At 36.4% G+C, this 23,065-nt stretch overlaps 1 protein-coding gene across 3 annotated transcripts in view; it reads right to left on the reverse strand.

Annotated features, from left to right (window-relative positions):
* The window catches only part of LOC102697668 (EGF-like repeat and discoidin I-like domain-containing protein 3), a 261,705-nt gene that overhangs the window by 37,017 nt on the left and 201,623 nt on the right, over window positions 1-23,065 (reverse strand). For all 3 annotated transcript variants that reach the window (XM_015360994.2, XM_015360984.2, XM_006626513.3), the window contains one exon: window positions 6,222-6,377. In XM_015360994.2, the coding sequence (XP_015216480.1) occupies window positions 6,222-6,377 (156 nt within the window). The remainder of the gene's footprint in view (window positions 1-6,221; window positions 6,378-23,065) is intronic.

Raw genomic sequence — 23,065 nt, forward strand, 5'->3', positions numbered from 1 at the left:
CAGATGCGGGTATAGTTCTTCCTCCATTGTCTGGTAAAGGCTTTAGACCTGATATGCTGGAGAGATTCTGATCTCAAGAATCATCTGAGAACGCTGCTACAATTGTCACTCAACAAAAATCCTGGCACATGGAGGCTCACAAACTATTAAGACATTCTGAAAAGAAACAAACTTCAAAACCAAATCATAACTGAAACGATATAGTATAATTACAATTACAATAATTTGGCTATTGCAGATTGAAACTATAGCTATAATTACAGTATAATTGCCATGTAGGTGAACCTCAGCACAGCTCTGTGAATGTAAATGTCACAGCAAAATGCCAAGTTAAAACTGCAACTGGCCTGATATCTGCTTTGTGGGTGCACACACAACAATACTTGCACATGCCACTGTCTTTTATAAATAACCAACAGTATAAAATGAACAAGCATTTGTAACCACCTTCATGAAGTTTCTAAAGAAAATTCCTACTTCTTTTAAAACCTTAATTTCTCTCTTTTCTTCATCCACATGCACTACCAGTCTTGCCACGTATTGAGGTACCAGAGTTGAAAATTGCTCTCTATATCTGATGGCACTGATCCAAATATAATCTTGTACACAGAAATTATTAACTTTCTTCTAAAAGACACCGTACTGCATACTGAAGTGGACAGTTTGTATGTGTAACCACCTGAATGACAATTCATATGCAAATTGAAAAACATGTCAATTGCATGCAACCATTAATGTAACAATAATTGGTGATAGCACTCCTCCCTCAAGCAATAAACAACGTATTGTGTCAGTAAAATAATTGCAAAAACTACATCAAGCTGAACCAAAAAATAAAACCAATGCCCGTCTTTGAAGTGCAAAATTCTAATTCAGTCTATTGGTCTGGAATATTTATCTAAATAAATGTAATAAATGGAGCATTGTTGGTTCAGTTCCCAGGGGGAGCACTGAGGTTTTTGTTCTTGTGAAACTTACTTCATTCAGATATCAGATACTTCATTTTTTTTCAAGTCTGGTTAAATAAATCTTTTAGATAAAAAACAAAATCATGCAAGCTTATCTATCTTATCTATCGTGCACAGATTAATCCATGGAATTTATGCTAATAAAATGATTTTGTAGTTCTTGCAGGTGTTGCCGTTATATCATCTGGGAAGTTTACCTCATTTTTCAATTCTTCAAGCTTTAGATTTTCAGACTTTCAGCATATTCAGATTGGTGTGTTTCCTGGCTATCACAGCTTTCTTCAGAGCCACGCATACTGTAAAATTGTCTTTGAATGGAAGGTAACATAAAAGTATTCTTACAGAACCAGGGCAGTCCTTAATGTACTGTGCATACTCTCAGTAATGTGCACAGTGCAAATGATTTGCTATTTAAATTGACAGAATTTAGAAATACACCCAAAGATATTTCTGAAGACAAATAGCATCAGACATGCATTTCCTTTTCCACAGATTACAATAATTGCATTAACATTAACATAAGGGAAAGCCTGATCTCCTGTCAGAGTTAAACTCTTAAACTTTAAGGGCTGAGACTTGGAGTTACAGTTCTTATCCTTCTGAAAAAAAAGCCTGTGTTATAAACAGTTCTCTGCCCGCTGTAGTCAGCAGTTTAGCTTATGGGATATAAACTGACACATGTATTTCATTTAAAAACCATAAACAAGATTTCTAACAGTGGTGCGTAGCCCATTATGTGCATTTCTATCAGATCTAGCCTCAGAATCATTCTCACGCTGCATCAGCACAAGCAGTCAAAGTGTCAGATGTAAAGATGCTGTGCATGCAGAATTCGGGAGGAACAGTTACAAAGCTGATCACTTTCACTGCACATAGGGGAGGAGAACCTATAAATCATTATACAGCACATTAGTAGACCAAGAAAATGCTCTTCCCATTATTACTAGGGCATATAACCCCTATAAGAACAAATAACGGTTAATTCCACATGGAAAGAAGATAAATACAGGTGTGTGGGACAATGAGTGCGATGGCAGCAATATAAGGCAAGGAGAACAAATGAAATAGAATGTGAGAATGGGCTTGGGAGGTGAGGAAGGATCTCAAAGGAACAGGATTGTGTACAGAATTCTGGGAAATGATGGGGAGTGTGTAATGCAGAAATTTGTCTATTAATGGAGAGATTTAGAAAGGACATACGGTAGTCAAGCACTGATCTGGGGGAATGTGTGAACTTAGCTTAATGATTTGATAGCTTTCTGGAAAAGAAGTCCTGGAATCCTTATGAAAGGAAGCACGGAGAAACATCACTGTCATCACAGCCAGGAGACGTAAAATGATGACAGTACAAACTTTGATCCTCACTCCTCTGACGTGTTCCATGAAACCTCTTCCTCTTTATTCTCATGCACCTACTGTACTTCAAAACATTGTTTTTTCTGCTATTCACTCATTGGACACTTTTACTTGTTCCTTTGCTGCCTCCACACTGATGCAGCTTTCAACTATTATTAGTACGCCAAATACAGGAGATACTTAATTTTATAACATCTTTGATGGCATGATTCTAGAGTATTATGTTCCTTCAAGTCACACGGTAACTTATTTACACCTACACTAATTTCCCTTTTCTTACTTTCTCAAAGTACTTAAAATGTCCCTCAGCTTATCTGATATTTTGACAGTGTTATTGTAATTTATATCTGCATGTTTCATTAAACATTTACAGGGAGCATACCTAAAGCACACCTGCACCCTGACTCATTAACATTCAATAGGCCCTTAACCAAAAATGTCTGAATGGTGTCTCGCAGGGGAAAAAAATAAGTTAATCAAATATGTGTCGGCATTTGCTGTATAAATCATATGATAAAGTGCAGTGTTTTACATCTTTAAAAGGGCCATACTGTAGACACTAATTCAAAGCAATCTTCCTGTTGACATGCTTGAGTAAAACTTAAACTGACCATCTGGAGTAAGTGAAGCAGCCTAAGAAGTACTGTAAGAAAAAGACTAAGTGAAGCAGCCTAATATTCTTTTCATACTACTGAACTGGAATAGACATATTGTATCAACTTCACAGTTTCAGCTTCTATTAAAAATTAGTAGTCAAATACTGAATCATATTGTGATGCACATTTTATCTAAACTGACAAGAAATGCACAGCAATAAAGCAATATAGTGGATATACTGCTGCAGCTGAGTTTTAGCTGGGCTAGCTTGTTTGCACTTATTATGAAACAATGGGTAGTGTTTACGTGTAATAACAGTTTGTAGCTATCATTGGGAGATCAGGAAATGTGATACAAAAGATCAAAGGAATAGTATCAATAATAATAATTCACAGGTGTCAGGACAGGATGAATAAAAAAATGGACAACACAGAGGCATTATCATTATCAGTAATCCTTATCAGCTCATGTGAATTTTACTGTGAGAGACTATGCTTATCTGATTTGAAATCAGATTTGAAGTCAAATTCTGACCAGGCAATTTGACTGCTAAAAGAGTACTGCTGTCTGAGCCTTATTATTTTAGTAAGATAGCTGTTTTATTTATTTGGAAATTCTGATTTCCTTGTTCTGGAATCCATAGGCTGTCACTTCTGAGCTGGTGATAAATTATTAGAATAGGCAACCTAGTTCCCTTTCATTTGTAAGCATCCTTGTACACAGATTTTGTCCTAGTTACTATCCATTTAGTTTAATAGGACACAGGGTCTCCTTTAGCCTCGTAAAGTGCTTAGTGTTTTGTATATGAGGGTAGAATTCCAGAGATTTCTATGTCTGTAGAAGACAGTGCTCTGATTAATTACTTATCTATAAATAACTGTATATACTGTAGTTTAATAGCTGTCTGTTAGTGCTATTTTCTGTAATCAATATTTGTGCTGTCCAAGCTTTCTAACAATTACTTGTATCAAGCTCATCTGAAAGATACAGCAAAAGACACTGCTTTGTAGCAATCCCTGACTTTAGAGATTGAAAGTATTCTTAATCTTTACAGTTTACGTGCTCATCAAGCTGGTATTATTACCTGATTCTTTTCTGATGTTCTGTCTTGATTGGATAACTCCTTATCTAATAATTTATCACTGGCGGCAGCAGTTCTTTTCTACCCTTATTTTTATAACAATATTGATAACAACAAAAAAGCCCTAGGAGTTCACTGGGCACATACAAAATTTACTTGGCTTAGTTTTTAAGACTAAGAACATAGATTTTTTTTCATTAGCTGAGTAATACAGCTCCTTGGGATCAAACAATATGCAGCTTTATGAAATCTACAGTACTGTATGTCCATTAAAAAAAACCTGGCAGTTAGTGTTGAGTGAAAGCTTTACAATTTGAGTTAAAATTGCCAAAATGTGTTGATTAAGAATCTGTAACAATGACCATTCAAAAAGAATTGTAAAATATATGACCATGCTTCACTTGACTAATGCTATTGGCATGATTAAAAGTGTCAGGTAAAGGTTTGTTCTATGCTCAAAGGTAAAGAAAAGAGATAGTTAATGTGTGACACCAGAAGAAGGCTCCACAACCAAAATGTACTGTCTCCTCTCTTTATCTTTCAGTATGGAATAAACCTTTACTTGTTCCTTTGCAGCCTAAGCATGCTGACTCAACTTGAAAGTGCCCTGTCTGGGAAAAAGTGCCAGGAGAATGAAATGTTCTGCATCAACAATTAGCAGACTGATCCAGAGAAATTGAGGATCACAGCTCTGTGAGGAAAAACAAGTCCACTGAGTCTCCACAGTGGTCCAGGACTGCTACTTACTGTAGGTCAGATCCATTTGTGGAATCATCAACTACTGTGTCTAGAACACAAGGAATTTCAGGACAAAATAACATGCACATCAAAACTGCTGTTTTATCTGAGCCGAAGAATATCTGACATAGTGGAGGACATAATGGTGGAGTATTTTGGTGTTAGGTTTACTGCTGGGTTGTTGAAGTCAACCAGAGAAGTGGTAAACATGTCATGGGATGGGGAATAATCTTTAGCGCAAGAATGCCTCTGGTGCAGATCAATAAGTTTTCAGAATTTCTAAAACCAGGACAATTTAATTGTCCAACTTTTCACAATCAGTGAGACTTCTTACAAGCATCTACCAAAGGATTCATAAATTAAATTCAAGACAACAATGACAAAATTACTATGACCTAAAGATTGGAGAGCATCAGCCATAACACCTCATGTTTCTACAGCCAGTCTAATAAAGTCCTGAAATCACGAAAAACAGTTAGCAGAAGAGGCAAGGATTGGGAGACAATGTCCACACATAACAATATAGCAGCAGCATAAAGAGATACAGAATACTGAATGGAAATGGAAAATGTAGATTGAGAGACAGCCTGACCCTGCATTTCACAAAACAAGAAAACACCAGAGGTGAAAGTGTGCAGCCCTGCTGAGTGTTTGGGGGAACTAGGAAGAATACTATTTGATAAAAATCCTGTTTGACAGTGTTATACAGTGTTATACTGAAGAAAGCTCCACTGCCAAAATGTTGTGTCCTCTTTATTCTTTTTTTTCAGCATGGAATAAACCTATTACATGTTCCTTTGCATTATACTGTTATACTGTTATACTTATATTTTCATAAAGACCCCTAGTTGGTATGAAAGCACCTTATATACAGCTTGAGCTTCAGAACAAATTGGTGAAACTGAATTGCATGGCGCACCTGCTGAGCATTACACAAACAAAGCCCTTGATCAAGGAGTTCCTCTGTTCCTGCAAGCCAACCCAGGAGTGCTCATTTTCCTAGCAGGACAATGTAAGACCACACAGCAATGAACACTGCATTTCCTCCTAGACTTTCATTTTTGTCTCTGTACATCATAGTTTCACTTGCGACCTGTTGCGGGAATGTCACTTCATTTCTCTTGATCCTTCATTTTTCTTTTACTCTAAATGGGTAATCCCATTTGACATACTTGTATATTTATGTCACACATTTTGTGGTGACCATTCAAGCGCTTTTAATGCAACACTTTCCATATTGATTTTTCTTAATAGCTTTTTGGTATTTTCTTTTTTTTCCACTTTTCATATTAGCAGTATGTTTAAATCATGATCTTGCTTGAAGAAAATCATATTAACAAAAACTATAATAGTCCAGGCAGACCGGGGTTCTGAAAAGCACTCTGTGCCATGCACTGCTACTATACACAGCTACCTTTTGAAATCATTCTATTAGAACAATTTTGCTTTGTAGAAGAAAAAACATGCAGTTCAATCCTCACCTTGTCTTTTCTTTGCTTTTCATCCTGATATATGGTCCATCGAAGCCCATCATTACTGAATGCCAACTTATAGGAGCCCACAAACTGTACATGGCCAAAATCTTTGGCACCTTGGGTGATAATGCCAGTGATTTTTGTGGGAAGAAGCAAATCCACCTATTAAATGGAGATAAAGAAAAAGAAAAGACAACATATACACATTCATATGTTATAAAAGAAAGTGTACACTGCTTACTTTTTCTAGCAAGTGTGCATTTTTTTTAATCTTAGAAGAAGATTTATAAAGACATTGTAAAGTCCATGAAAAAGTCAACTTCAATTATTCACAGCAGAAGGACTCAGACAACCTGAGATCAGCAAAATATTTCACAGAGCATAGCAGCTTCAGAGAGAGAATGCTGTTTTTTTCATTCATTCACATTTACTCATTTGTGTCTTTATATCCTTTGATTTGTTGATTGAAACTGTGCCAGGCATCATGGTGACCAAATTCATAATATCATTTGTTTCATGAGATAATCATTAACATGAAATAAAAATCTCAGCATCATAAATATTGATTTTTGTTTTTGAATTGTGAAATATAATTATTGTTTTTAACTTCTAGAATCTATGGGCTAAAAGAGCCTGACATATAGAAATGAGAACAGTTCTTTAAAACAATTATTGATATGATATTAAAACATAAAAGGAAAATTAGAAGATTGTAGATTGAAGATAATAAAAGGATTGAGGTGGAAAGAGAGACAAAGTAGCCTGTATCAATCCATGAATAATTAAATTATGTACAAGGTATACAAATTTACTCTACTGCCCACAAAGCCACCTTAAAACAAATGTGTTATCAAAATAAAACACATTTATGTCTGATAATACTGCAGACAATGGTTTTGGAGATGGCAGGAGGCAAAGTATCAAACAGTTAAAAAAGGTATTAAAATGAATGAATTTAAAATGAAAACTTGTTGTGATATAAATGTTGAATTAACTAATAAATATATAACTATTCTGTGTGACAAGAAGGCTACTGTTGATTTGCCTATTCATTTTTCAATTTGTTCTGATACTTTGAAAATGAAAATAATGTGTGGATTTAGATACAATTCAGACAAAGCATCCTTGTACACCTTTCACAGATGTGAGAAACTCTGGGGAATATTTAAAGTTATATGGAATCAAAATCAAATAGAATATGGAATAGTTCAGGTGGGGAGCTGCGTCAGCATGCGTAGGCTGCAAAGGAACAAGTAATAGGTGTATTCCATGCTGAAAAGAGAAGAAAGAAAACATCGTTTCGGCTGTGGAGCCTTCTTCAGGTGTAAGGCTTACACTCAAAGAAGACTCCACAGCCCAAAACGATGTTTTCTTTGTTGTTTCCTTTCCTTTTCTTTGTTGTTGTTTCCTTTCTTCTCTTTTCAGCATGGAATAAAAATATTACTTGTTCCTTTGTAGAATATGGAATTGTGCATTCAGAAATCTATGGAATATTCATGAACTGTGTATTGCATAAATGTGAAATGATCTGTAAGAACAGAAAATCTTAGAGAAGCACTTTTTAGCAAATCTACTTTACTATAACTTGGCACTGTATCAATATGAAAACATTTTGTATGAGCAAACACGCTAATTTGTAAATTGGTACTGTTCAAAGAAGTGTAATTGTGTTCATACATATTTCCTGTGGACAGAAACCTATGTTGTGGTAGAGTTTACAATGGATATTCTCATTAAAATTCAAAGAAGGCAAATTGTTTCTCATTCAAATTCAAGGAAGGATCAAGGATAAAAGCAAAGTAAACATTTACTATCTCACAAGAGCTATATCAATCAAAAAGCCAAAACAGCGAGAAAGATTAAGATGGGTACAGTAGACCAAGGTATCATAAATCAAAACATGCATTGGATTCTTCTTCTTCAGAAAGGGCTAAATGAGAAAAATAAAACAAGCTAGGGAAGTGATAGATGAGTTTTATTCTCAATTTTTATGTTCTGAGTTTGAACTGCAGGCTAATAAATAACACAACAGCGGTAAAGAAAACAGATGTTCAGATACTAAAACTTAGCATTAGGCCTTTACAGTGAAGAAAGCTGTGGTATCATAAGTGACCTCATGGATTGTGTTTTTCTTAACAATATTGCCACATAAAAAAGGATGCTTTGCCCTTCAGCAAAACAAGCAAATGGATTTACTATGTTTTTCACTGTGTGATTTACTTAATCTACAAATAGCTTTCAGATGAGGTTTTGTGCAGAATGTGCATGGAATACTGCCTTACATTATGTGAATGTAAGCACCCATGAAAATGGTTCAAAGACTGACTTAAAATGCAGTCGGTTATCAACAGCAATTATACTGGAAAACATGAGGGGCATTAGGAAAGTATTATGATTTTTATCGTGTTAAGCACTCTTTTCATTCAAGCAGGTTGTCTGATGTCAATAGATGGGAAATGACACAAATGGAAAGTGTACTTTCCATCCTGCTTACTAAATCTTATTTGTTTCCCAGTCAAAATGGCATCGTACTTGAAGCTTGTGTTTGAATAGAGAGTGCAGATTAAATCTATCACCAGCAGGGGTGGGAAGTATGTTTACAGGCCCAAGTGTAAGGCCCAGTCCACGAAGTATTGTAATGCCAAGGTGTGTAGTTCCAGAAGGGTGGAGAGGTAACCACAGCTGAATGAAATTGTGAAAATGAGATGAAGTTATGGGAGGGCTTTAATAGCAGACTGAAAATGGGAGGACATTTAGCAGATGATCTTGTAGGAGATCATAAAGAGGACCAAGGCGAGAGTGAATGCGAGGGAGTTTCTGAGAATTAGAGTGAGAGATAATATGATAGGAAAAAAGTTGTCATAAGTACAAAACTCTGAGCCCAAGAATTCATGAGCTGAGGGCTCAGGGAGGGTTGGGAATAGATTAGCTCGTGCAGGGTAGACGGTGAGATATGTATAAAATTCTGCCTCATGTCCTAGTTGCTCCGACAAAGGGGGTTGAGTAATAATAACACTCTCGGAGGAGAGTGTGTATAAGTTCGGGAAACTGATTTAGATGTGGTAAAATATTTAATTAAAAGTCGGGGCACGTCAGCTGCTTTGGACAAGCCTATTTTGCACCCAGGTGGTGTCCACGAACCCCTGGGATACTGCAGTTTACATGGAAGAACCACTTTAAAGATGGACAACCCCATGCAGCAGGTGCTCTGAGCCCTTTGAGTGGTACAACTATTCAGCTGACTGCATCACTCACTTTGTTTGTCAAGGATATCACAAGTGACCCAGAGATGAACACATATTGTCTTGAGAAGATCATGCATCTAGTTTTGCAATAAAATAAACACCTGCTCTTACATCACATGAACTTATTGAGTTCGTACAGTGCTATCATAGGGTTTACTCAACACGGCAACACAAAAAAAGACTATACCAAGGCATTCATTTCCTCCTATTCTATAGTCCAGGCCTAGTGCAAAGAAACTTTCATATCCTCGTCCCTTTAAAATAATTATGGTATTGTCAGAGCAGAATGGTGACACATTGGTTAGCATTGCTCCCTTGCAGCACTGGAGCCCTGAGTTTAAATCTGTGTGAAGTTGTGCATGTTCTGGCTCCTCTTGTTTCGTCCCACAATCTACATACTGGTTGATTAACTGGCTTCGGGGAGAAATGGCCCTGGTGTGGGTGTGTGCATGTTTGTCTCTGTGTGTGTCCTGGACTGGATCCCAGCTCTGGCTCCTCTGTGACCCTGTACTGGAGAAAGTGGATGAATGGATAGATGACATTGTCTACATTGTAATGCAATGGTAGTGTTTAATTTGGTACAAACATGGCAGTTTTAATGCTACTAGATGAAATCATATGTTCACAAGATAAAATGTAATACTAGTGACACATTTGATCCTAGCAGTGTAAATCCCAGCAGGATCAACTAATTGACTGAAATGGTTTCATTGGTGACACTGGATTGGTTTGCTCAGCAGCAAGAAAAAACATCTTAGACTGTAGCATCTGGAGAGCAGATATGTTGTTAAAATGCGTATTTGTTTCTTGAAAGAAAATTGTAATCATTCCACCTCATTATCATAATCAACCTACAGGATGACTAATACAGTTAATCCAGTTAGGTCTGTAGATGCCACCACTGATCAGAATAAAATGTTCTGGCACACTACCATGGTTACACAACACACCTGCATCTCTTTTCCAAGACAATAGCATCTTGTATCACAGTGGAGAAAATATATTACAGTAGAAGTAGGTAATACTGGGAAGGCAAACCATGTGTATGTACAGAAACACATTAGATCTCTAACTTATCATATTTAACATGCTATAGCCATGTTCAGTTTATACATGGTTAAATTCAGAAGTTCTCTTCTAATGGGACTCAAAATGCAAAAATTGTGTAAATTAAACTACAATAAAGAAGAAAGTGAACTTCCAGTTTGTAGGACAAGTCTCCATATCTCATTAATAAAGTATAGTATAACTGCTAGTTTCAAAAAACAATGATATGAATGGAATATCCTATAAATATTACTTTTACCGTACCTTAAAGTGCAAATAGAATAGTGCTGTTTTTCAGAGCACTTTTGTAATGGAATGAGTACACTCTCTACACTATCTTTTAATGACTTGTAGAATTTCTCAGACCCTTTGACATATTTCACGATTAATTTCAAGGTTAGAAATATATATCAATATATATACAGTATCGATTCTACCCACAGTGTACTTTCTTGCTCTTTCATTTTAAACATCAAATAGTTCAATACCCTCTGAATGTTCACATCACTCAGCCATTTTTCAATTAAAGTAAAACATTCCAAATGCACAGTTTTTCTTAGACAATTAAGAATTCATCATAGATTAACTTAATTTTACTCATCACACTCTATTAATTTAAATAACTATATCAGGAGTGCTGACTTTTACTCAGTGAGATCTACAGTAGTGGCAATTTGTGCTCAGAGAGTATACAGATTAATTGTATCACGGCAATTATAGTTCCTGTATACTGTATGATGTTAATTTTCTGAGATGAGTGCACTGATATGTAGAATGTTTTTAATTAAAAACAGTTACTGTATAGCTGTCTGCTTACAGTACAGTAGCTGCAACATTGAAATGGCTAGGTGTCACAGTATCTAAAAACATTTACAGTTTTCGGAAGCTTTGAGGCAAGAAAGGAACACAGGTGTTTACTGAGTTATAGAGGGTCTGAGATACTGTACTTTGATCAAAGAAATTGTTTAGATAAAAGAAAAAAGAGAGAAGGACACAGAAAAGGGAGACAAGTGAGAGGTACTTATTCTGATCAGCCTTAAGGATCGGATTCTTAAGCATTTAAGCTTTTAAGCATTTGAGCTTTTGTAAAAGAGTTTGCCATTCTGTTGTTGTTTAGGAAACTGATTTCCTGTATAAAGAATCCCTAGGTTACAAATGGTTTCTCCTGGTTAGGGGATACATTTTTTAGAATATAGTTGGGATCCCATTTACTTTATAGTATCCAAACTTATAAAGACAGAATTTGGCCTGTGTAGGTGTTAAATAGAGTTTTTGGATACCTGGTAAAAATCGAGGATTTCCTGGTTGTTCTGGTTTTCTTGTTGTAGACCTCGGAGGTGCCTTGTTTATAAATAGAGTAACTTATACTGTATGTTTTATGTTGTGTAGTTTAGTGTGTGTTATTGCCATTAACACAACACATTGATAAATATTTGTTTAACCGAGCATGGCTGATTTATTACTGTTTTACCAAAGATGTGCCAGAGAACAAAGGACAGAGGACAGTAGGTGACTCTAATTATACCAACCATTTGGGCATATTCTTGGCATGTTGAGGTTTATGATTATTTCATTTAATGGATTACCCTGTTTGGTATTTTTGTAATTCCCAATTTTCTTAATCCCCTGTTTGTAAAAAAATCGGTTAAGTTATGTATACTTGGAGTGGGTTGCAGCTAGGCACAGTGGTTAGCAGTGTATGTAAGATAAGATGGATACGATCACTTTATTGGCCATATACAATTTCTTGTATTTTCGCAGACCCCAACCTGCTCTCCAATACACACACAGACAGGGAGAGAAGCTGGGGGTCAGAGCGCAGGGTCAGCCATTTATACGGCGCCCCTGGAGTAGCTGGGGTTAAGGGCCTTGCTCAGGGCTTGGCAATTAAAGTTTTGAAAGTCATCATCACTTCCAGTTAAAAAGTACACTGCAATGAAAATGTTATTAGCAATTCAAAGAACCAAGTTACAGGTAAATGTCTCTGTTAGAAGTGGATGGAAAGTTTTGAGGTCAGAGGAGGAGGAATTCCCAGGGGTTCAAGTGTGCTGTGCAGGATAAAATACAGTATCTTGAACTTTAATTGCTCTGACTTTGTCATACTGGCTAACTTATACTTGAGAATATATCCATGCCTCCTTGACTATGGCCCACAATTGTGTTGTGATCATTTTGTCTAGTATTGTAACTCCAGTCGAATCAATGATTGAAACTAGTGATTTACGTAAAATATTTGGAGTCTTTCATCACACATAAACAGCCCTTTTTAAAAATTAACAAAACCTACCGATTTTTGTAATTATTTAATTAATTCATTATTAAATTCAACATTGTCCCCTTTACACTTCTACTGATGATCTTGAATGACTTTGCTTAAATATTTTAAAGTAACAAAAGATATGTATGTGTTGCGCATTATGGCCAAACCAATTCATTTGGCTGCAAATAACTATTTGATATGAAGACCAAATTCAGTCATTTCTTGGAAGAAATCATGGTATCAGCTTTGATGCGATGGCTGGGTAACTTCTTATCTTGATCTTCTTATAACTGGGACCCTAGTTAATGGCTATGAAAATCATGTCACAGCCCAAGATATTGAGTTCATACTGTGAAATCCACTACCTGCTGTGATATGTACAGTTTTGTGGACTGACAGCACAAACTATAGAGCTACAGTATGTGGCAATGCAGCAAATAAGGAGACTGGAAAAAAATGGTTTTATGACTGAGTGATATTGACCAAACATTATCTGTCTAAGTTAAAATGTAGGGGTTGTTATAATTTTTGTTCCCCTTTGCTTTGCAGCCAGATAATATTTTTTTAGGAAGAAAATAAAATGAGCAAATCTAAAAAACAATCATAACAGATCATGTTACAGAGCAATGGTCTTATTTCCGAACTCTTTGATCCTCCACAAATTACGCCATTTCAATTTGAATATGAACCCTTTATTTGTATTATCGGTTTTCTGTCCATTAACCTTTTTTCTATCTAAAAACATGCCTTTCCTTGGATGCCTGAAACCTCCAAATAAAACAAATAAATCATTTATATTGAATTTTAACAAACGCATCCAAAAATATAAATATATAATTTTCGCTTTTTGCAGTTTAGCTACAGTTATCATTTCCAGAACCTTCCATGTAATAGAAGGCAGACTTATTGTTCTGTAATTACTTGATTCAGCTTTTTCATCCTTTTCAGTAAGGGGTGCTACATTAGCCATTTTTAAGTTCATGAGTACTACCCACGTCCTGAGCAACTGCCGGAAGAATTCTGTTAATTGCATATGAATAACATCTCCTCTTTCCTTACGTATAATTACTAGAATAACATGAAGCCTGCAAGCCTTTTATCTTAAGTGCTTCTAAAACCTGTAACACACCTGCCTCTTTTATGCTAATATTAATTATTTTAGACTCAATTGCAATTTTCATTTCCAGCTCTCCCAGAAATAATTCACTGCTTCCCCTTCAAGTCTGAACAGAAGAAACAAAACTCTGTTTACAGAGGATGATCAATTAAATAACAATAGCCATACTGTACATTTAACTCCATTCTGTGAAACTTCTGCTGGATGATACAACATGCAGTGTATAGAATATGTATACCTCCTTGCACTTGTGAATTTATATGCATACAGAGATCCAACAGATTGCACTTTTGAGGTTTAATTTCCTGCTTTTCCCTTGGGATATTCTCACAGAAAGCCTCCAGTATTCCTGTGCTTTATTTTTAGCTGGACCATGTTCTGCATTGAAAGCAAATTCTGCCTGCAAGTCTGAAGACTGCTGCTGGATTGTTGTTAGTACGGTCTACTTTCTGATCAATTCCAGTTCACCATGGACTGAGTCTTGAAAGAAATAATACACATTTAATGGAGGTTTTAGAAAATGCAGGCAGTTTTTCATAAAAACGTCACATTTAAAATTCCTGTAGTGCTGAAATCACACTATACACTATTTCTCTCTGTACACTGTATATTATTGCATTATACAGTATATACTGTACATACACCATGGATTCAGAAACTATTGGAAACATAGCAGAGATTGGTGACAGTAAAACTCAGTTGTCAAGATTTTGTAACATGACAAGTCTTCATCTTGAGTTGCTGAATGTGGATGCAATTTAGAATTGTTCATTATGTGATAAATTATAAAGAAATTATTATAATAATATCATTATCATATATTATCATATGATTAATAAATAATATATTAAATAACATTAAAAGATAACCTTTATTAATAAAGCACCTTTGAAAACCAAAATAAACATTAATATAGAAGGTACATTATGAGGCAATCAGTCAGAGGCCCGAATAAACAGGTAAGTCTTAAGTTTAGATGTGAAAAAGTCAAAGAATTTGTGCAGTGAGCTCAGGACCAGCCTCAGCTGATCAATGTAGTGTGGCTGATAAATTTGACTTTATAGAGTATGTGCAGAAATACAGAAGAAATTCTGTCTCCTTCTTCATTTCATGAGCTAATTAATATTCTTATCCGTAAGTTATTGGAGCTGATGCTCTCAACTCTCACCCTAACATATCAGGTCATAACCTGCAAAAATGATCACAAGAGGCAATGACCCCAATGTGGGACTGTTACATGCCATACACTGTGTCAGTATACAGTAAACGAATGTTCCTATGGCATAACTTTCCAACATTGCCTGCACTATAAAATGAAACAAAGAACGAGTAAGTTGTTTATGAAGGAAATTGCAATTGTGTCATAAATTGCAGCATTCTTTAATAAAAAAGTAATCATTTAACAATAAAAGTGCATTATTCTTATGCATAAAACATATAGAAGATAATATCTTAAGGATATGAAGGTATTTTTATTTAATCTTAAGTCTTTTTGATATGCCTGCCATGAAAGCACTTCAGCGTGTGATTAATTTTAAAAATACATAAATCACTTCATCTCATTCAAGTCCATCGCTCACTTTGGAAAGTCACATTTGTTATCCAACCAGGAGCTTGAGAGGGCAATGTTTAATTACTGTCATCTGTTCTGGTCAAAGTAATATTGAATCTCAAACCCAGAATTTCCCTTCCTTTGATGGTGAACAGAAATGTGGGAAGATAAGCTTGTTAGTGTGAAATATCCTTAATGCAGGTGTGTTATTGAAGACATTTATCTGAAAAACATCTATTTCGTTAAAATGTATGGATGCTCAGGGTGGTATAACTTAATCTCAACCCGGATCCTGCCACATCCTCAAGGCTTGTAGATCTGTAAACATTTCACATTATCTATTTCTCATCAGTATAAAGTAAATGGTGGCTGCACAACCACATCCAAAGGTGCTTTAAGTTCCTTTTAACCAATAGTGTGGCATTTTCCATTGAAAGGCATATTTCGTGCTCATACAGAAAGGTCATGCATTTAAAGTCCTCTGCCGCTGCAGGCAAATAATTACAGTATGCTGTCGAGACTGAGTAAAAAATAGCAGCATTTGAAAATGTAAAAACATCTGAGGTAGAAGTTAATATTCTTCGTAGATCTATTAAATTAGTTTAGGGGTCATTTATGAAAATTAAAACTAATTTTATGTTACTTGTGCTATAAACGTAATTGAGCTCATTGATTCTGAGATGATGTGATCTTCCTGGCCTGGAACATGTTGTTTTCTCCCACAGCAGGAGACAGCAGGAAGTTCACTATTTTGCCATAGTGGAATTCAACACTGTCTGGGGAGTGGCACTGTGATTTGGACTCCCATTGAGAAGCTGTGATCAAACCCCAGCAGAGCTGTGCTCTTCACATTTATATCATGAACTATATTGTCTATCAGTCATTGAGGTAGCTACAGAGGAGAAGAAAAAGTAGATAGTACTTAATTGGTCTTGAGCCACGTTGCAACCCATATAGCACTGTAATCTCCTATAGAGGAAGACCCAGTCTTCTGCCTTACTGGTATTCTTGAGTGGCATTTGTTGTATGGGTATGAAACTTGAGTTACTTCCTTTTAAATCGCAGTGGGAGCAGAGCTGCACTCATCATTATAAAGGCTTGAATAGAAAAGCTGTATTCTTATCAGAATGATGATTTCATCAATCAGATGATGAAAGTGGTTATTTTAAAAATGCTAACCAAGTGGATCTACCATGTCATATATCACACACTTCTTTTGTCCTTTGATTTTGTGCAATAACATTAAGAAGCAAACAGTACAGTACAGTTTTGAACTTCTGGATTGTGATACCAAAGGAAGACATTTCCTCTGACTATATCTTCTCTGCTGCTTCTGATCCTGAAAAAAGGTCTTACTTTGAATTGACAAGGCTATAACAAAACCATCTCCATTAAGGACTGTGTAAGTGTTTCACACAGCAGACAGTGATGTGAAGTAAAAAACAATCAAGCCATCACTAACACAAAAGATAATTTATGGCTATTTGTACTGAAAAAAAAATTGAAAGACCACATAAAATATACAGTATAATGCAATAAAATAATATAGATTTGTTTACCAATACAATTAGAAGTGAATGTTTTCTGTGCAACAATGTTACTAATTTACTAATGAATACAGGGCGGTGTGGTGGCTCTGTGGCTCAGGATCTGTGCCTCAAGCTGGAAGGTTGCCAGTTCGTATCCTGCAGCCAGCAGAGGAATCCTACTCCATTGAGCCCCTGAGCAAGGCCCTTCACCCCAGCTGCTCCATGGGCACCATGTAAATGGCTGACCCTGCGCTACGACCCCAAGCTTCTCTCTCCCTGTCTGTGTGTCTCATGGAGAGCAAGTTGGGGTATGTGAAAAGACAAATTCCTAATGTAATAAATTGTATGCGGCCAATAAAGTGATCTTATCTATCTTCTCTTACATATACTGAGAATTACATATACTGAGAAAAAAACACCACTAATTCACATTGCTGACGTATAAATAATCACCTAAAAATCAACATGCAACAATACTTCCACATACAGTGAGGGTAGTCATGTTGTTTTGTTATAGTAGTTCAGGTGGGTAGCTGAGTCAGCATGCGTAGGCTGCAAAGCTTGAGTGCTTCCTGCACCATTTCACCATCTTCCACCCGTCCCTAGACGTCAACTTCTCCATCAACTACCCCCGACTCTCCACTTCGGTTTATTACAAACTCACGGATTCACACAGCTATCTCTTGTATAGCTCATTTCATCCCAAACATACTAAAAACCCTCTCCCTTTTTCACAGTTCCTTCAGCTACGATGACTATGCAGCGATGACATAGTCTTCGAGAACCAAGCCCTCAAAATGTACTCATTTTTCATCAACAGAGGATACCCCAGCAGTGTTATTGACAGGGCCCTTGCCTGAGCCAAAAACACCCCTCGGACCATCAACCCAATCAGGAACTCCCGCCGTAACAAGCATATTCCTTTGGTACTTCCCTACCACCCTAACACACTTCCTATCCCCAGGACTATTAACGACAACTTTTCCGTCCTACAGGATGATCCCTCCATTGGGGCCCTCTTTTCTGATCGCCCCATCGTCTCATATCGCCGATCACCTAATCTGCGCAACCTTCTTGCTCACAGCTCCCTTTGCAACTTCCCCTTGCGCAGTATCACCTGCAAGTACACATCCAACAACACACTCATTCAAGGCCCCTCAGGACAATTCCGGATCACCCAGATGGCATCTTGTACCTCCAGCAACCTTATTTACTGTATCTCTTGCAGGAAATGCCCAGTTTCTCTCTACATTGGAGAAACAGGAAGGAGACTCGGAGACCGCTTCAGAGAACACGTCAGGGCTGTGAAGATTAAAGATCTCTCCAAGCCCATCGTTTCTCATTTCACCTCTGATGGCCATGACCACTCTAATCTCTCCGTCTGCGTCCTCAAAGATGGTTTTCTGAACTCATACATCAGAAAGACTACCGAAACCAAACTTATCCTGCAGCTAGGATCACACCTTCCCCCTTCTCTTAATGACAGACTACTATTCTACTACATTTTCTCCATTCATTGGAAGTTTCATTTCACACCTTTCTACACCTATCCTGACTTCACACCTTTTGATTGGCCTCTCTTTCTGTCACCTGCTTCCGCCTCTAACCCCTCCTCCCTCCCAGCCCTTGTTCTCCCACTACATTACCTTTGCCTACTGCCTTGTCTCTTTCTAACCTGAAGAAGGCTCCATGGCCAAAACGTCGTGTTTTTTCTCTCTTCTTTTTTTCAGCATGGAATAAACCTATTACATGTTGTTTTGTTATCAAACATTAAGGAAATTAAAAAAACAAGGAACACAGGTTTAAGAGGACAACCAATTATTTTACACCGCTCTTTGAACACTGCATATTTGTGTTCATACTGAATCTCCTTTTTGAAGTCTTGCAAAATGTATTTTTCTTTCTTGTATTTCGGTGCTTTCTCATATGGACAGATTATTGTCTCCCTTTAGAATCAGTGTGAGTTTAACTTTGGAGGACTCCTTTTTTCTGTAAATAGGCATTATCTTTCCTTAATAAAGATGTGTGTCTAAATTTGACTGTGTTGGATTGATGAATGATAATAATAGAGTGTGGAGAGTTAGATGCTGTATTTTGTGGTCTGGGACTCACTCCAGTTGCACATACTGTAGTAGTCTGTAAATATTAGTTTGAGTGTGTCTAGTGTCTTGGTGTTCTTGAGTAAATCCTAATCCTCTAGCATTCATTTATTTCTCAACCACTAAATTGTTCACAGAAAATTTAATCCATGTGGCCTAGCTTGTTATTCTCTGACTCATAGGGGTGTTTATTATTTAGCTTTTAGAAACTGTATTATTTAGCCTGTATGCAACATGGTGTTAGGACTGGCTATTAATTATCTTAAAATATATGTATTAATCAACTTTATATATAGAAATACATTATTTATACTGAGATATGCATCAGGTCTCACTCAATGTCTTATACAGTGAAGTTGCAGATAAACAAAACAACTATAAAAAGTACTCTTAAAAAATCAAGGTATGTAATCAGCAATGCCAAAATATGCGCACAGACTGGTATAATGGCTGTAAATGAAAATGCATTGTAAGGGATAATCCTTGTGTTTTAGATTAGTGCCAGTCCATTCATTAAACATAGTAAACCACAGGAAATGAAATATGTGATATATGAAATTCCATGCAGCTTTATTTTTAATATTATACCTTAACATTTAACCTAATGGTTTAAAAGTGGCCCTGTGTTACAGTTTAGGAATTGTAAGCAACAAAATGCCTGAAGTATAAGTATAATCACACTCTGTGCATGAGTTTTAACGTAAAGTTATGGTTTCATGGTGTGTGCATGTGAACTAGATTACATTTGGTTTATTCTTAATAGTGCTGCCGTAACAAATAGTACACTGCCTGAAGTTCCTTGATCGACTTGGGAGTTATTTAACATATAAGACCCACCCAACTAATGACCCTCTGATGATTTAGCCCCCTCCGAATTTGAAGCTGTAATTGTAATTTGAGGCTGTAAAATTCCTCAGGACAAGCAAATACTAAGAAAGTGTTGAAAAAAAAGCAAAATACAAACAGCAGGAATCCGAGCAGGGAAGGTTTTGTGCAGATCCACATTTTGTTTTAGAAATATGTCACAAAAGAATTTCCGAGGTTAAAGACTGCACTGAAAGAATCCTCATAAATCAATCACTAAAATATAAAGTATATACTGTAAACAAAGAGAGCTGTGGCTGAATGACAAAATGACTGTACAGTCCGCTTCTTTTGAGGATAATTGAATCAAGTGTAATGATACATAGGGAATACCTTAGAATGTAACTACATTTAAAGACTGTTGCCTAGATGAATTATCTAGGCAGCTGTGTCTGTCATCCTTCATTTGTCTAGCAACTTCATTTAAAGGCCAATTGAATTAGCATTTTAACATGGGGGGAAACTGAATAAATTGAGAAAAATAAGTACAATTTTGAGCAGGATTAAAATTAAACTTCATTGATAACAAACACTGAATGACAATGGTCCCCTTCCTATAAGTACAGCAAATGCTTTTGGCTCCTCTGGGATTAATATCATTATAAAAATACAACTACTACTAATACTGAACAATGAATTTCATCACTAACAGGCCTCTTTCATTGATTTTAATGTTTATTGTTTAATGTAATTAAATTGTCTTTTTAAAATGTTAAAATGTAACTTTCCCTCATTCACTGTTACTAACTACTTGTCATACTGTATATACTGCATACTGTATATATAATCTCATATAATCTCTCATTTTATAGGGGTAAAACCCTATAACCCTCATGTGGAGAACCCTGAGCCCTAACCACTATTGTATATGGCAGCCTCAGGTAATGCCAACACCAGAAAAATATTTCAGTTAAACTTTTTTTTTTAGTGAGGCACAGCGTCTGTATAAAGATAACTGAATTTTTTTCCAAGAGGAAGGTGTTTCATAATCGTTATTTTGAAATCTGAAAAATTGAGAAAAGTGGAATCCCAGAAGAACTAAAGCAGAAATAACAATACTATGGGTCAGAAATAAACCTCGGTAGCTTGAATTGAGAAGTCCCAAAACTTAGTTTTTAATTTATATTATTATTACACCCTTATTCAGTGCACATTTCTCTGTATCCAAAGTTTCGTATGAAGTTTAACTGCCATAGTGGATTGGACTATTAAGTCACAACTGCAGTATTCTGTCTTAAATTCTGTGCTGGGTAATTTTTCAGTACCGTTGAGCAAGGTACGTCACTCAGATTGCTCCAGTAAAATGTCACTTTTATACCACAGGGTAATAGGAAACTTTTAAAAGCTTCTATGTACTGTAGATCCATAGTCTTTCATTGCATTTTCAAAGAGTAGATTATTAGTAGATTTTCTTTCTGTTGACTTTCATTTCAATAAGTTCTTAGAGGTGTGAATAAATGTGACCTTTGTACTTTCAGGTGTTGGATTCAGTGATATACTGTATGATCAATCTGAAATAACTCTGTGGTACTAATATAACAATATGTTAATAATAATTGATTACACTTATATAGCGCTTTTCTGGACACTCCACTCAAAGCGCTTTACAGGTAATGGGGATCCCCTCCCCCACCACCAATGTGCAGCCCCACCTGGATGATGCAACAGCATCCATAGTGCGCCAGAACGCTCCCCACACATCAGCTATCAGTGGGGAGGAGAGCAGAGAGAATGAACCTAATTCACAGATGGGGATTATTAGGAGGCCAATATTGTTACACCCCTACTCTTTTCGAGAAACGCCCTGGGATTTTTAATGACCACAGAGAATCAGGACCTTGGTTTTACATCTCATCTGAAGGACGGCGCTTGTTTACAGTATAGTGTCCCCATCATCATACTGGGGCATTAGGACCCACATGGAGAGTGCCCCCTGCTGGCCCCACTAACACCTCTTCCAGCAGCAACCTTAGTTTTTCCCAGGAGGTCTCCCATCCAGGTACCAACCAGCCTCTCACCTGCAGAGCCTCAGTGGGCTGCCAGTTGTGAGTTGCAGGGTGATATGGCTGCTGGTGAATGTAGAATTCTTTAGTCAAGATATTACCAAATAATAAAATAATAGATGTTATTTTCACATTACATTAAGGATATGAATGCATGTGGTGGGTCTTTTAGTTTCCTTTGGTAAATGCATCAGCAAAATACATCAATAATAATAAATCAGTAAGCCACGCCCATTCATAGTGGGAGGAAAACACAATAATTTGGTATTATGATGCTGAAAAACAAAACAAAATGAAAAATTTAAGCTCTAAATCAATAACAAACATATAAAAATACTTTCTAAACAGTCCAAGTATTTTTACAAAAAGAATTTGAAATATTTTGTGGGGGACCTTCTGAGACAGACTTGTACTGTTTATTTTCTTTCCTGAGGTGTAAAAAATGAAAAATGTGTTATTTATTAAGAGAACAAATCAGTCTGAATTTGAAAAAAATCATGATACCACCAACAACACAGGTTCACAAGGTTAAATCATGTTTTCCAACATGGAGAGGTTCCAAACATATATTTCCAAGTATATATTTGTATCATATAACTTTAGTTTAACATAAAAAAATATTCATTAAGATCTTCCCAAGAAAACCTTAGTTTTCTATCCAAATGTCACACACTGAGTAAATAAATCAAATCTTTCACATCCAAGAGTGATTTTTATGAGCATGCAGTAATCCCTGTTGTGGAGCATAACTGATGAGTGCAGTCCTAAATCTAACACAAAGTAATGTCAGAGTCAGTGAGAAAAATATACTCCCACTATACATAATACTTTGTCCAAAAAAGCAACACAACAAGACCACAGGGATCTGTACCTATTTGTAACATTTTACTCAGGCTTAAATGAGAGCCTCACAACTTCATTTTAAGCATCCAGTATATCGCAACTATGTACTATGCCTTTTTGCATCTGCAAATTATCTCATGTTGCTGATTCGGTTTGAGTCATTAAATATGTTTGAGGATAAAGTGAAAAAAGAACTTCATACTCTCATATGGTTGTTGGGTACGTGACCGTCGCGGTTCCGCGCGGTCTCGTGCCCTCCGCCGCCCGTTCCATCCCGCAGCACCTGGGGCG

This window comes from Lepisosteus oculatus, chromosome 3, assembly GCF_040954835.1.
Source record: "Lepisosteus oculatus isolate fLepOcu1 chromosome 3, fLepOcu1.hap2, whole genome shotgun sequence".
Taxonomy (NCBI): Eukaryota; Metazoa; Chordata; class Actinopteri; order Semionotiformes; family Lepisosteidae; genus Lepisosteus; species Lepisosteus oculatus.